The 15,405-nt window shown below is 38.8% G+C and overlaps 1 protein-coding gene across 5 annotated transcripts in view; it reads right to left on the minus strand.

Annotated features, from left to right (window-relative positions):
• Positions 1-2,557: 2,557 nt before the first annotated feature.
• The window catches only part of SLC1A2 (solute carrier family 1 member 2), a 168,252-nt gene continuing 155,404 nt past the window's right edge, over positions 2,558-15,405 (minus strand). For all 5 annotated transcript variants that reach the window (XM_019036414.3, XM_019036412.3, XM_019036413.3 and 2 more), the window contains one exon: positions 2,558-12,300. In XM_019036414.3, the coding sequence (XP_018891959.1) occupies positions 12,229-12,300 (72 nt within the window). In that variant the 3' untranslated portion in view covers positions 2,558-12,228. The remainder of the gene's footprint in view (positions 12,301-15,405) is intronic.

Below are 15,405 nucleotides of genomic sequence, written 5' to 3' on the forward strand. Positions count from 1 at the left end.
TACTAGAGGTGTATGGATCACCAGGGGATTACTAGCGGTGCATGGATCACCAGGGGATTACTAGTGGTGCATGGATCACTAGGGGATTATTAGCAGTGTATGGATCACCAGGGGATTACTAGCGGTGCATGGATCACCAGGGGATTACTAGCAGTGCATGGATCATTAGGGGATTATTAGCAGTGTGTGAATCACTTGGGGAATACTAGCAGTGCATGGATTATTAAGGGTGCCAAATGGTTAACAAGTGGACTCACTGATGGGGCTATGGACAAATGGGTAAAAGATTTGAACAGGAACCTTTCAGTCACATACACATACTTCTTAAAAATTAGGACCACATGCACTAAAGCCTCCTGGGTCATACACACAGGAGACATAGATGACAATGTCCATAGTAGCCCTGCTCGACATAGAAAAACACCTGGAAAAGAGCACAAGTCCACTGTCCAAAAAAATGAATAAACAAAGCATGACATATTTCACATGCTATCATATTATTACACAACCATGTAATGAACAAACCACAGTTACTTGAAACAACATGGATGGACTGAGAAACACAATGTTAAATAGAAAAAGAACAGTTCAAAAAGACTACATGCACTGTTTTTAAAAAAGCTCAAAAATAAGCAAAGCTGGTTTGGGTACACATATGTGGGGGGGTAGAACTATTTAAAAAAAAATCAACAGGGGAACAATAGACACAAAATTGCAAGTAGCAGCTTCCTCTGGGGAGTAAAGCATGAGAACAAGGTAAGGGAGGAGCACGAGAACAAGCGAGGAGCACAGGGTGAAGGAAGGCTGTTGGCGACGCTCTATAGCTCTTGCATTGGGTAGTGGGCTTGTGGGCTAGTATCTCATGTGGCATAAGACCAAGACATGGGTTACAGAGATTCTTTTGTAGGTATGAGATGTTATATTAAGATAGTAAGATTAGAAAATAAAAGTAAATCTGTAGTCATGATGACTTACCTGGGTAAGATAATTCAAATTTCACAGTCCAAAAGCGTAGAAGTGATCTACTTGAAACCCCTCATTTTATGTATGCCAAGATGACTTCCAAATTGCAAAGACATTTGGCCACATTCGTATGACCCTTCAGTGACTGAGTGGAGACCAGAATTCCTGGGTCAAAACTCTCAGTCCACAATTACTCTTTCCCTACTTACCCCTGTAAATTCTTTTTTATTTTTCCTTTTCATGCAGTGGTAATTAAAAGCAACACTTAGCGGGCCCTCACAAAGGATGGATTAAACACCTCTGATCCAGAAGAGCAGGGAAATCACATTCCCTGAGCAAGCAAAGTCAAGTCTCTCTCTGGCTGTGTTGCCTTTGGCAGGAGTGGCTGATTTGGACCCAAGGGTATACATACTAAAGCATTAAGAAGTTTACCTTAACTCTGATTTGTGGCTATCTGCTATCTTAAAATAAAATGGCAGCTCAAAGATTTACTAATGAGCATATTTTCTGTAATTAAGATTTTAATAACATTTTGAATGTGGATGGGATGTAGACCTGGCTCCAAGGGAAGAATAAAACATGTCTTTTCAAATGAAGTGTCCATTTTCAATATTTTAATAAATTACCGACAGTGGTGAAAAAAATCGTGGTGTATCACATCTATGTATTTTACTTACTTAAAATCAAATATTTGCCTCATTTTCCCCTAAAATAGAATAAGAGAAAACAATTTAACTAATCCAGGCCATCTAACAGTGGGTGTCCTACAGTGTGACACAAGAGTCTGCCACTCTTTCTGTGGGTCTCTGTTCCTGGACATATACCTTTCAGTGCATCAGAATCTCACCATGCTGGGTGTGATCCTACTGTTGAAGAGCATGCATTTTATTTCTACAGCATCACCACTTAAGGCTTGCCCCTTACTTCCACGGTCATTATTTTTCCAATACTGGAGGAAAAACTTGCTATGTTGAACTTGTTGAGAAATGATATGTTTGTATTCTATCCTTTATGAATGATTTAAGGGATTTCCATGGCCTGATAGTCATTAGAGCTATTCACCAACTAGTTCCAGTTTTCTTCCTGTGAATCTGGTGAGGTTGCACTTCCTTTCATAGTTAGATGGAGCTATGTGAATTGATTTGGCCCTTGAAATATGAGCAGAAGTGAGGTACATACATTCAGGGGAAGCTGTAAGAGTCCATGTAAGATTTGCCATGTTCCTCTTCCTGCACTGGCAGCTGCAAAAGCATGGAGATGGAGCCTCCCTCATACATCCTGAGTGAGGACAGCACAGAGCAGAGTCTCCCAGCCAACTGGTAATGGACATGTCACATGAATAAGAAATACACTTTGGTTTTAAGGCCCTGAGATTTGAGGGCTACCCCATACCAGCTGATTCATTGACTATATACCATTTCATTCAACTTACTAACTTTAGATTGCACGATGTAATTCCAATAGATATTTAGGCTTCCTAGAAAATACTCATTTTAACATTGTAGACATCAATTCATGTTTCTACAAAAAGAACACTACTATGTAACCAACAATTAGTCTAAAATGGGAATTAAAGAAGAGGCAACAACCAAAATAAATTGAAATCCACATTTATTGATGAGAGATATATACACAAAAGTTAAAACACTTAGTGAAATATTGGATTCACAGGTTATTTCCAGTATATAAAGAATATCCAGTTATTTTACACATGAAATGTTACAGTAATCAGTCCACATTGTAAGAAAGCTTAGAAAGCTAAAGGCGAAAAAAAAAGACCTCAACTACCCAAAATGTGCTTCATCAACAAGGCATTTTCTAGTAGCATATATGAGAAACAATTCAAAAATTAGTTGAAGATTTTATCTTTTTGCATTCATTAGTCTTTAAACACTATGTGCTATAGATGCTCTGTGCTACGTGACTTCAGACCAATGGGGATTGTGAATGTGAGGAATACAATTAGTTTTATCTTTTGTTCTGGACATACAAGAATTTTCAAAGAGAATCCTGCATAAAGCCCAGTTTTATTTCAGGAAGTATTCCATCCTAAATTTGAAAGAAGTTGAAGAAACCACATTTTCAAGGAAAAATTAGCCTGTCCACCATATCTCCTCATATGAAGCAGCCACTGCAAATTAATGTGCTTCATGCCCCCTGATGATATTGTAGGCTTTACCCTTCTTGGGAAAAGAGTAGGGCACTCAGGGTTCCCTACAGCACATGGCTAGTTCTTCTCTGTCCTTGGGGAGGAGAAAGGGGTTACAGGAACTATAGACCTCACAGCATTGTATTTAGTGATAATTATACAGAATGTGTGTTTTAGGAGGCAACTGTATATTTGCATTAGTTAATCCCATCTTCAATCATTCAAAACATGCACACAGAACATATTAGGTAGAGAAGGTCATACTCCCTCATATATGTGGGACCTGTGTTCATCAGTTGCCCCTCTACAACCGCATAAGCTGTACACTCACTATTCCTGTGCTTCTAGTGCTCTAAGTTTTTTACAGAGAACTGTGAAGTTTATAGCCAGAACTGTGTTTTCGTAGGGTTTCACCTGCAGGTGCATTTGCAGTTAGTTAGTCAGCAATGTTTTTTCCTGTACCCTGACTCAAAAATCCAAGGGAGACAAGGCTCCTCAGAACCTTTAAGTCATGAGCATCATGATGAGTATTTGGCGACCAGAGAGGCTGAACTTTCTCTAAAGACATGATGCTAATATGCACAGGGTCAGACTAACTTTTTGTCTCTCTGAGCCCAATCCACCAAGCAAAGGAGGACTGTAGATGGATGTTCTCATTCTAAACCTACCTAAGTCTAGGTAATCAAAAGTTCCACAGTTGCATTCACCACGTATTAAACAGACATGAGATGACCTTTCACTAAGAACCAGGACACACACCCAGCCCATCCCTGCTCTGAATTGTGTATTTACAAAGGTGCTGGACACACACAGACTTTCAAACAATCATCAATACAAAGGATTCACAGATAAATTCTTCACTCATATATATTCCCAAACCACACTGAGAAAGAGGAGAAATGATTCACGACTAGTTATCTAAGAAGGAAAAGAAATGTTTGCAAAACACCGATCAACATGTCTACTGCATTTAGATGAATAGCCAAAAATAACATATACATTTAAATTACAATACATCTATACACCATTTCACTGAAATTACACCTAGATCCCTACATTATAGCTACACAAAGTGCATAGGCACTGTTCTTCATGCGTGAACCAAGTGTCAGTGTGTATACACAAGAGCTTCATGCTTTGACAGCTAGCTGTACTTGAAAATAGATACAATTATTGCCAGTCGAGGGTACATCTAATCTGTTTGTTTAATGAAGAGCAGGTTCAAATACATACCAATACACTTTCTATGTAACTGACTACTTTTTAAACCACGGTAAAAATACTAGTCCTACCACCATCTCAGAAAGTATTTGGTGGAAGGAAGACACCTCGTCTTTGCAGTGGCTATCGTTTTACCTTTCGGGGAAGTTATATAGTCTGTTATTCACCTGAGGACAGAAACTACCTGGGCTTCTTCTAAACAATTTCAGTATGATTCTAAGCCCCCACTTCCAGCCCCCAGTGATACAGTATTGCCTCATAGTTGGTTCTAAAAATTTTTTGTAAACTTTCTTTAAAAATGTGTGCTTAATTCACATAACAATGTGACATTTACCACTAATTTGCTTGGCAAGAATTAACTGCAACAAATCTGTCCTGATTTCATCTCTAGCACTCATCCTCAGTCTCTGCTACTCAAAGTTTTCCTAAGCCAATTTTCACATAAACCTTTAGGAAGGTATGAAACATTCTGATCTAGAAATAATCCTACTATTAATACCTTGTCTTTGATAGTCTTAGAGAAAAGCAAAATTAGAATGCTCAGCTGGAAAAACAAGGCCTGGTGTCAAAAATTTAAAAAATCAGCACCATTCCTTGAGTTAGAAAGATGAATTACTTAGATGTATATCCTCACCAGCTAAGGGATTTAAGCAATTCCTTGTTCTTAATGGTTCATTTTGTTTATTGCATCACTAAAGACTGGGTTCTTAAATTTGTCAAATGTGACTATATAGTCAAGAAACAATTGGTAGCTCTAAATTGCTGAAGAAACTTCTTGTGCTCTAATTAGTTATAATTCTACATGTGTGGTTACATAGAAAATACTGTAAGAAAATATGTCTGCAAAATTACAGATACTAAATAGATTAATTCAGTCTACACTGAGTTCTTTATAATTTCTGAAGAATAGTTACAAACCTATAACATTATTAAAGGCTAAATTAATATTAAACATATAACATCCAGGTCTATAAATACATTTTCTAATGCTCTTTATAAATAATAGCAAACAAGCTAGGGGATTTGTTTTAAAAAATGTAAGACTGGGCTGGAGGAATTTGTGGATTTAGGGTGCAATACTGATCAGAGGGCAATATATTGTCCCTGGTAACACAGACTCTTACCAGGAAGCCAAAATATATCTGCTGGCAACAAGATCGAGTTAGATTCACAGTTTGCCAGCTCTTTCCTCAAGCTGTAGAAAACAAATAGAAAAACAATATACAAAATCCTCAAAAAAGTAGTTTTTTTATATACAAATCTCTATAGTGACCAGATAATCTGATCTGTGTTGTGCAACATGGAGATGCAATGCTGAGGTTTTCCAGGAGAAAGAGAAAGGGAGGGAGTTAAGGTGATTTGTAGAAAAATCTAGATGCCAAAGTAACTATAAGGGAAGTAACTCTTATGGAGTATTAAACCACCAGACAGCCAACTTTCTGATCATTTATCTCAGGGAATTCACTCCATGGGTCCATGGGGGAGAAACCTCAGAGATGTGCTGGACCAACTTCCTTGGCTAGTGTGTGTATTTGCCCCCTAGCAAAGGCAACAGGCTGTTTCCAGGCAGGCAAAATGGTTGCCATGAGAAGAAACAGTGCCCCAGAAGGAGTGAGGCTCCGACTGCAACATCTCCATCTCCAGTGAGGATGATGACAAGGCTAACAGTCAGTTGTCAGGTTTCAACACTCACCCAAGGATTGGGGGTGTCTCCAGAGAAACTGAGGACCTGTTGCTACCCATTCTCTAGGTCAACTGCTGACTCTACAAAGCAGTGAGGTCTGTTCCAATAGCTGGTTTTATTCTCAGCACAAAAGGGCCCTGTGTAAAAACCAGAAGGATTTTGTAAAATATCAAAATGAATATTTGGCCTGGAGGTTGGAAAGTGAAGCAAGGCTGGACATAGAAAAAAACTGATCAGTAGTTATTCAGGATATTATTTAGGATAAATGAAATAGGAACTTAGGGGCATCTCTCACTTTTCTACAGGTTCTTATCTGGGTCAATGAAGAAATTGTGTTTATCTTGCTGCCCTTGCATCAGGTTTTTTGCACTAATGGAAAAAAGCCGGCCGAAAAACAAAACCCAATCCTTTCAGTCCTAGCTTTACATCTTGCCCCTGCAAACCTGAAGAGCTGAAGTCTTCTCTGACAACAAAGGAGTTCACAACAAAACAAATACCAACACTACTCTATTTAGCAGAAGTCTGGACAGACAGCAGAGGTGTCCACCATGGGCCATTGCAGCAGTGCCAGAAAGTGCAAGAGGTTGTTTAAAGATCATGGCTGGTGACATGGACCTTGTAGACCACGCATTGTATCCCATCCACCCTAGAAACTAATCAGGTCTTGAAGAGGGCAATGATAGTCAGAAAATTCCATTCTTGTAAGTTAGAGCATCTCTTCCTGCAATGTGATACCCATGATAAAAACAAACCAAGAGGAAAATGTGAAAATGAATTTGCGGGCTTACTGGTGAATGGGTGTGCATGTCTACATACTGGCGGAGAAGAAAAGATATTTACAAACAGTTGCCGTGATTGTGCAAGTGTTGCACCAAATTTCAAAAGAGTGATCAAAGTTATTCGCCAAAGGCTCTCAAATTCCCATACTGGCTGGGCAATTAGAATTGTTGGAGAAAATTGTGTGTTTTGGGTATTCAGAGAGGGCTCTGTTGCTACAGCAGGAATGATACGACAGCTTGAGTGAGGCTGTAGGTTCATCCAGTCCTCTCATGTTGACTCTGGAAACATTTTTCCGTGAGCCAAATCACTACTTCTATTAGGAAGGTGAGTTTAAGTCAAGGGAACTTTTATTTAAAAACGTTTATTGGTGTCTCAAAATATCAAACTGTGAATGAACATGGCCAACTTCGAAGCTTGTTGTAAAACATCAAATGAATAGAGGCTTGAATTTAATTTCTCCCAAAGGAGATGAGAAAAATCTAAATTGATTATTCATTATTGTGGGCTACTTCAACTTAAAAAGTAAATAGGTCACATTTTATAGTAGGAAGCCTCTTAAGAAGGAAACAAAGCAGAGATCATAATACATTGGGCTCATAGGGCTGGAAGGGGATTTTAATCATTTAATCCAACCCCTTCACTTTTCATATGGGAGAAAATGAGGCTTGGACACAAAATGACTTATGTAAGTCATACAGTTAAAAATGGGCAGAGTCTAAATCAAATGTTCCCTCTACCAAACCGTGTTGTTTCTTATCATCTCTATGTCATTGCCTGAATTAGCTGTGTTATGCTACAAAGTTGGATACTATTTAATCAAGTTTCTCCGTTATCTATTTTAAAACCAAGCCTCACACTAACTTGTGTGATGGCTTACTAAGCTGGCTGTTAGCAAAGCAGCAACAATAAGTGGAATGATAGGAAAGGAAGAGGTGGAGCAGAAAATTTGGTTTTCTTTTAGGGAAAATCATAAGAAAATGTGTCATGAGCAGCTGGAAACTCACTCTATGCTAGGAGAACAATCTGCCTCTAGTGCCACCTGCTTGGATTGGCACTCAGTGATCCCTCCAGGCTTAACCAGAAATTACTACAGATACGGAGACCATTTATCTTCTTTGACAACTAGACTTACAAAACTCACTCCAGAATTCCTTCAGGCTGTTTTTTTTTCACTTAGTCTTCTTCTGCCTCCAGACTCTAGCATTCTTATTCAAGGACCAAGTATGATAATAACTGAAAATTTCATTTGGTCCTTTTTCTTGGTTTGGAATGAGTTCAGTTGGAGAATAAGTAAAACAAACCAGCAGCTCAGACAACTAGATAGCCGTAAGAGTTAGAGAGCAGCTAGGTGAGAAAAATCACTTCCACTGGGGTATAACTGCTGTGCACTTTTAGTCATCAAACTAGATGAGAGCTGATGAGACTTGTTTTTCAGGAGTCAGAACTATGGAGAATTCTCTCTGAGCATGGATATACCTACTTGGATTTACTGCTGCATTCCATGGGAAAATATTGCACAGGTGGCCGAAGCCTTGATTCTGACAAAAGTAAAAAAACTATAACATCACTTTTGCTATTGAAAGCAAAGGGACGTGTAGTATTTGCAAAAACATGGCAGAATTGGGTTTCCTTTGGTGGACCCAGTAAATGAGTTTCCCAACCACTTTGCTCCAAAAGGGCTTCTTGACTAGATACATATGCAAATGATGTGTTTCTCCACACACAAGTGGAAATGACCAGAGACCCTCTAATCAACAGGTCATTGGGATTCCTGGCATCACCTAGCAGGAATCTCCCCATGACTTGAATTTTCCCTAAGCCTTTCTCATATTCCATGAGTCTAAATCCAGGAGCTAGGCATTTTGGCACCCCTTCTTTCAGCTTTCATGAATATCCAGGCTGACTAGTGGTTCGAGAGGAGAAAGAAATATTTGTCTTTTACAGGGTATGGTACCTTCTGCAGACAGCAAAACCATAGGCTGTGTTTCTACACACTCAATAGGAAGTAAAAACTGAAACTGATAGCTATGCGGTTCAGCTCTCATAACCTAGAGTCCTATGTTGAAGATCTGTGAGATCTAGATGATTGCCCTGATTTTCTGATGCTCTTTGTATGGGAAGCATGCCCTCAAAGATCTAAGGTAAAGTATTACCTTGAAAGATAAGCTATTCTTCTCACTGATTGGATTTGATTCATTGAATTTGAGTAAGTAATTAAGTGATGATTCCACTTGGGTTTCTCAAAGGGCAAGAATGAGAAAGAGAAGAATTAAAGTCTACTTAGTTGGTTTTCTCCTGAAATGATTCTGATTCCTAAAAAACATGAATGAGTCTATAGCAGAATGGCATTGTCGAAGCCCTGATTTACAGACCTTACAGGATGCAGTGTATGTATGTTTCTGGCCTGCTGTAACTGTATATAAATATAACATTTATGCATTATCAAATAGTAACAGACTATTACAAGCATTCATATATATGTTGAACCAATTAGGATAAATCTATACATATAATTGACAGGTTAAATGTATTCTATTTAGATAAAGGTTATTAGAGGTATACCCTGGATCCATTTGTTCTGTTTATGGCACATATGCTGGGCAAAGAAAATCCCAAATGGGCATGGCAAGGGAGAAATAAATGAGGCTTAAATAAAAACAGAGGACATAGACATATGTCAACATGTCAACTCTACATGCATTTTGGATTTTCAGGCTAGTCCTGAGTTCAAGAAATTGTATATTTTTAATATGACTTATTGAATTTCCAGATAAGTGTGATTTTCTAAGTATATTCTCACGAGACTTCCTGCACACAGTAAGTCTCAGACCAGAAAAACTTGCTTTGTGAAGTTGTACACCTTGTTTCTTCCAAACACATTGTCTGCTGACATATTTACAGGCTAATAGGATAGCTAGGAAAAAGTTGAAGACAAAACACACCAGAAAGGTTTCAGGCAGGGTTTTGAGAAGACAATCCTGTGACCACTCCTTTGAGAAACATGCCCATGTATACAGATCCCAAAGTTGGCCTTCCACAGCAAAAAACAACAAGCTCCTAGACGCTTTGCCTATAGCCTCCAACTTACCATAAAAAAGCTCTTGGGAACACCACTTAAAGAAAATCCTAAACAGTTTCACAGCGAAACCCAGGAACTGTCTCCTTAACCTATAACATTTGCTGTAAAGAATGCATTTTCTGGCCAGGCACGGTGGCTCACGCCCGTAATCCCAGCACTTTGGGAGGTCGTGGCGGGTGGATCATGAGGTCAGGAGATCGAGACCATCCTGGCTAACATAATGAAACCCATCTCTACTAAAAATACAAAAAATTAGGCAGGCATGGTGGCATGTGCCTGTAGTCCCAGCTACTCAGGAGGCTGAGACAGGAGAATCGCTTGAACTAGAGAGGCAGAGTTTGCAGTGCAGTGAGCCGAGATTGCGCCACTGTACTCCAGCCTGGGCAACAGAGCAAGACTCTGTCTAAAAAAAAAAAAAAAAAAAAAAAGAACGCATTTTCTACTACTACACTTAATCATATCCCTTGACCACCCTATTTACTGCCCATCTACTGGAAATAAAGACCAATGTCATTTGAAAAGCAAAAATGAAAAGTTGCCTAATACTGTTCAGTAGTGATCTTTATCCAAAATAACTAGGGTTTAGGAGACAAAAACAACTGGAATCTCATGTCTCTTGTATGTTTCAAAGGTATCTGATTTAAAAGAGAGAAGTCACAAGGAGCAGATAAGAAAGGCTATTTGAGGTCCATAAGCACCCTCATCTCAGAGAATTTGGGTTCTATAAACCATGACTGTCTCAGCATCCCTCCGCTGGTTTCATACAATACAGCCTACTCTCACCTATAAACAAGGTTCTACATACTTCTTAGAGTCAAATGTGCTTTATTTCTCAATGATTCAAGTCCCAAGCTTACTCCCAAACCCAGCAACCTTAGGAAAATACTGTGCGTTATTCAATAAAAAAGGATAGTAGAGACATTAAAAAATTTAGCTTGCATTACCAATCATTAAGGATTTGTTGGCTGCCTACTGCATGCAAGGCACTGTGCTACACCAATTATATTATTTATTCCTTAAAACTTCACAGCCTTAAACAAGATTCCATCTGTGAAGTTGTACAGAGCCATCCTTTGTTGCCATGTCATTGTTCAAGGCTGCCTGGACTCTGCCATAGGAATGTCACTTTTATAGGGTTTTGCACAGATGTTTGTTTTCTGTTCCTCTCTACTGAGAAGACTGAGGAGGAAGACTGGCTCTGCTTCCAACTGTGTCCTATAACTGGTTTTATGTGCTTTGATAGAAGATAACAAAACACTTTCAACATATTGGATAAATACCAGTATTTTTGTTTCATCAAGAGATGACATTAAAAGAGGCACAGCCAACACAAGTGTCTTCCATGTGTGAGGACAGTAAAATGACCAGGCTTTCTAGGACGATGAGATGATGACTGAAATAATTGACAGATTAAAAATATCTTTTTCTTTAGGAACCAAAAAATAATCTTTTGGGTTAAACAAAGCAAAACACATACCAAATAATCTCACTTGATTTTACTACACCAGGTGAAGGCAAACCAAACATAAATAAATTTGAATATTTAACTCTGGTTAAACTTTATGTTGACTGTGCTCTCTTACTTTTGTCAATATCTACAGTGGTTATATATAAAATACTTCCTAATCAATTATCAAATTTAGAAAGAATAATGAAACATACTTTGAAATTTCAACCATTGTTCTCACAGATTACACAGGGTAAGGCAGAGATGTAACAGGTTCTTTAATCAACTGCCTTTAAGAGCATGGCTCCCTTTAAAACTGTCTTTGAAACATTTTACTTAAAGAGCATATGGAAGATAAATTGTCAGAATTCCCTAAGACAGGTATTTGCTTTTAATCAACCCATGTGCAAGCTTTACTAGACATTTTAAGGGGAGTTACTTCTAGAGGCTTTTAATAGAATCTCTTGTGCATAACAAGGCGAGACATGGAGAACACTTTAAGGAATAACACGCTGTGTGTTTGCTCATTTTCCCAAGTCCCTGGAGTGTACCACACTGCTTTACTCATGTCCCCTGGGAAAAGAGCATCCACATTTCTGCATCTTGGGAGAAAAGGGAAGCTGGCAAGAACGTGTCTTCAATTCCAACTGATTCCTCCAGCAGCATCCATTCAAATAATAATACAAGTGAGAAAATTAGACGGTTATAAAGCATTATTTGGCAAAGACACAGCACCGTGCCTGTCATCACTGACTCACAAGAGCTCCTCTAAGCCTCGGCTAACAGATTAAGTAAACATAGAAATATGCGCATTTTTTTCCTTTTTAAAGAAAGCTTGTTTATATCATCATTTACCATAGGATACGCTGGGGAGTTTATTCAAGAATTTGCTGAGACTCATATCCTTATTTCTCACGTTTCCAAGGTTCTTCCTCAACACTGCAGTCGGCTGACTTTCCATTGGCTGCCAGAGTTACCTGAAAATAATTATCATCAACATCCAGCTTACAGACCACGAACCAGAAAAAAGCCCTGTGGGTTATGTGGAGAAGCACCAAATCCAAGATTATACTACATGACTGAAATATTAGTTTTAAATGGAGTTCTTTCCAAATTGAATTTGAACCTGTCTTGGGTTTCAACAGTGATCTGAGAATTTTAAAAATCCATATTTGCCTTGGGAGTATCAAGGTATTAAAGCTGCTTTGTAATTTGGGGAATAACTTCTACTATGTTTTTAGTGTTGTGGGGTGTCTAACTACCCAGAGATCCATCACACAATAACACAGTCCTTAAAATACAGTGCCCACGTGCTACTCCATACAACCACAGAGGAAGAAATCCAGAACTAGGTATCTAGTTCTACTCATGCATGTGAAAGGTTCAGTTGCAATGACACCAGGTAGATGGCATACGTGTCTAATTTTTAAATCAGAAATCGTGACATTTCAGCTGTGCCAAACAAGCTATCCCAGCTTTAAAGATTAAAAAGAAAAGTAGGGAGAATTAAAAGTCTGAGATTGGTGACAATGTTTATCTAAATTACTTCAATGCAGACATTTAATAATCAGATAAAATTACCAGACCATCTATATTATGCTTCCCTGGCTCAAAGTGAACTGAACCTTTTTGCAGAATAGGAGGTTTTCCCCTCCACTTCTAAGTAGTTTTCCTAGCTTACCTTCTGTCTGTCTGTCCTCAACGTCATGTGCAAACTTAAACCCACGACTGATATTCCACATAATGGAGAGACTGGATTTATGAAAGCATTAGAATATGGAGACATGACAAACGCAGCAATGTTTGAAAGAAATCTGACTTTCTTCTTACCCAAGTGGAAGTGAAATGCATGCATCATGACCACATACAACATGCTAGGAACAGAAAACCAAGTGCCCTTCAACGAATCAAGCAAAGGAAAATAAAAACCATTTATCCAATCCCCATTAGCCCCCCAATTTTTTTCAGAAAAACAGACCATGCAATTAGCAATGAATGCTCCACATGCAGTTATTCTGATTAAGCTTGAAAACTATTGTGTAACTTCAAACTACTATTACCAGGCAAGAGTTTGAATACACAGACCAACGAGACATAACAATGCTTGAAATGGTTAAAGTTTTGACCAGAGCTGCAGCAAATTTGTTTCCCTTTCAGTGAACTGTCAAGAAAGATTGCCAGGGACAGACTGTCTGCCCGGAGAGAGTTGCCTGTTCACTATAACCTTGAATGTGCCTATTTGGCTCTCAGTGATGAACCGCATCAATAGTGGTACAAAATTATCAATCACAGTGTGGTGCCTTTGAAAGACCAGGCAGCACTTGGGGGGAAGTGTTTTTGTTTTGTTTTTTTGTTTGTAAATACTGGGGCCTATGTTTCAAAAGTCTGGGACAGCAGATTTTTTTGGCATTTCCTTTCTCGGCTGGGCTAAAGAAAGCCAGGACTCCATTCCCCAACCTGTCCCACTTCTCTCTGCTCCAACCACTTGGGTAATACAAAAGAAAAAGAGGATGGCATTGGCAGCAAGCGCTGACATCTCCCATCTCAGTTTTTAAAAAGTGGGAAATAGCGAGACAGAATTAACCATAAGGAAGTTCAAAGGAATAAATAAATGTGACCCAGATATCCTCAGAAAGGGTGTAAATTTATCTCCATGGCTCTGGCTGCCTCCTTCCCACATCAGCATCAACACAGTTAACTGATCTAGAGTGAGAAGAATCAACTTGCTTTACCTAGCAAAGGCTGAGGATCAAATAGCCTTCACTAAGCTGAACCCAACAATTTCATTAAAAATGTAAACAACTGAAATAGTTGATAAACCAATAGAGCTATTTTCATCATCTTCAAGACCTGCTCAGCTTGACCACTGGTCACCTAAAGGCTAACTAACCAATGAGTTTGCAGGTGGTTGGCTGGCTAACCATTTACATAGAGACTGAGCCACTATCTCTATGGAACTGTCCAGCAAAAAGGTTACCTAAAATATAGCAAGGAGTAAAGATGCTAAAAGGATCCATTCAACAAATATTTATTGAGTCCCCTACAACATGCCAGACACTATTTTAGTGCTGGGTCACAGTAGTATAACTGGGGACAAAGCCTTACTCCTAATGAGCTTACTTTCTACTGATATGGATAATTCACATTTCCTTATAGGGCTTGAAATAGTTTGCTTTAAAAAACGAAGCAAATTGGCCAGGCGCAGTGGCTCACGCCTGTAATCCCAGCACCTTGGGAGGCCGAGGCAGGTGGATCACCTGAGGTAAGGAGTTACTGACAAGCCTGACCAACATGGAGAAACCCCATCTCTACTAAAAATACAAAAAAAATTAGCTGGGCATGGTGGCATATGACTGTAATCCCAGCTACTCGAGAGGCTGAGGCAGGAGAATTGCTTGAACCTGGGAGGCGGAGGTTGTGGTGAGCCGAGAGCACACCATTGCACTCCAGCCTGGGCAACAAGAGTGAAACTCCGTCTCAAAAAAAAGAAAAAGAAGCAAATTTATCCTCATGTGCTTGATGTCCTTCAAAAACAAATCCAGGAAGTCTGAAATCTAAAGACATCTCCACGCCCACACCTTCTTTTTCAAAAAGTGTCCTACAAAATATTAAGAGGCCTCTTGAGAAATTCCAAAAGGGCCATATGCAGTTAACCACTAGGATTCTTCTCAAATATAATTATGAAATTTTTTAAAAATTGTGATTTTTTTGTTTTACATAATTTTTCCTCATATGGCAATAATTTGAGTTCAAGTCTTACCACCATTACAACATTATACATTCTTTTTGCTGTCCTCCAGTGCCTAATTTATGGCTTTATAGATAATAGGCATTCAATAAATACTGGATGAATAATCAAAATATAAGATCTCACAGAAATGAGACAGGCGCACTCAACTGAATCTTACAAGGCACACAATAAGTACTTAAATATAATAGAACATAAAGCCATTCACAAGATTATTGACGCTTGTTGATTCAAACTAACATTTTGATGGGGAATAATCCAGCACATTCACTCAGATGTGGGAAACACCAGCTTTCCATGAGAATGCATCATGTCCTCTAGGTACATCTGAATT

Source organism: Gorilla gorilla, chromosome 9 (genome assembly GCF_029281585.2).
Source record: "Gorilla gorilla gorilla isolate KB3781 chromosome 9, NHGRI_mGorGor1-v2.1_pri, whole genome shotgun sequence".
Taxonomy (NCBI): Eukaryota; Metazoa; Chordata; class Mammalia; order Primates; family Hominidae; genus Gorilla; species Gorilla gorilla.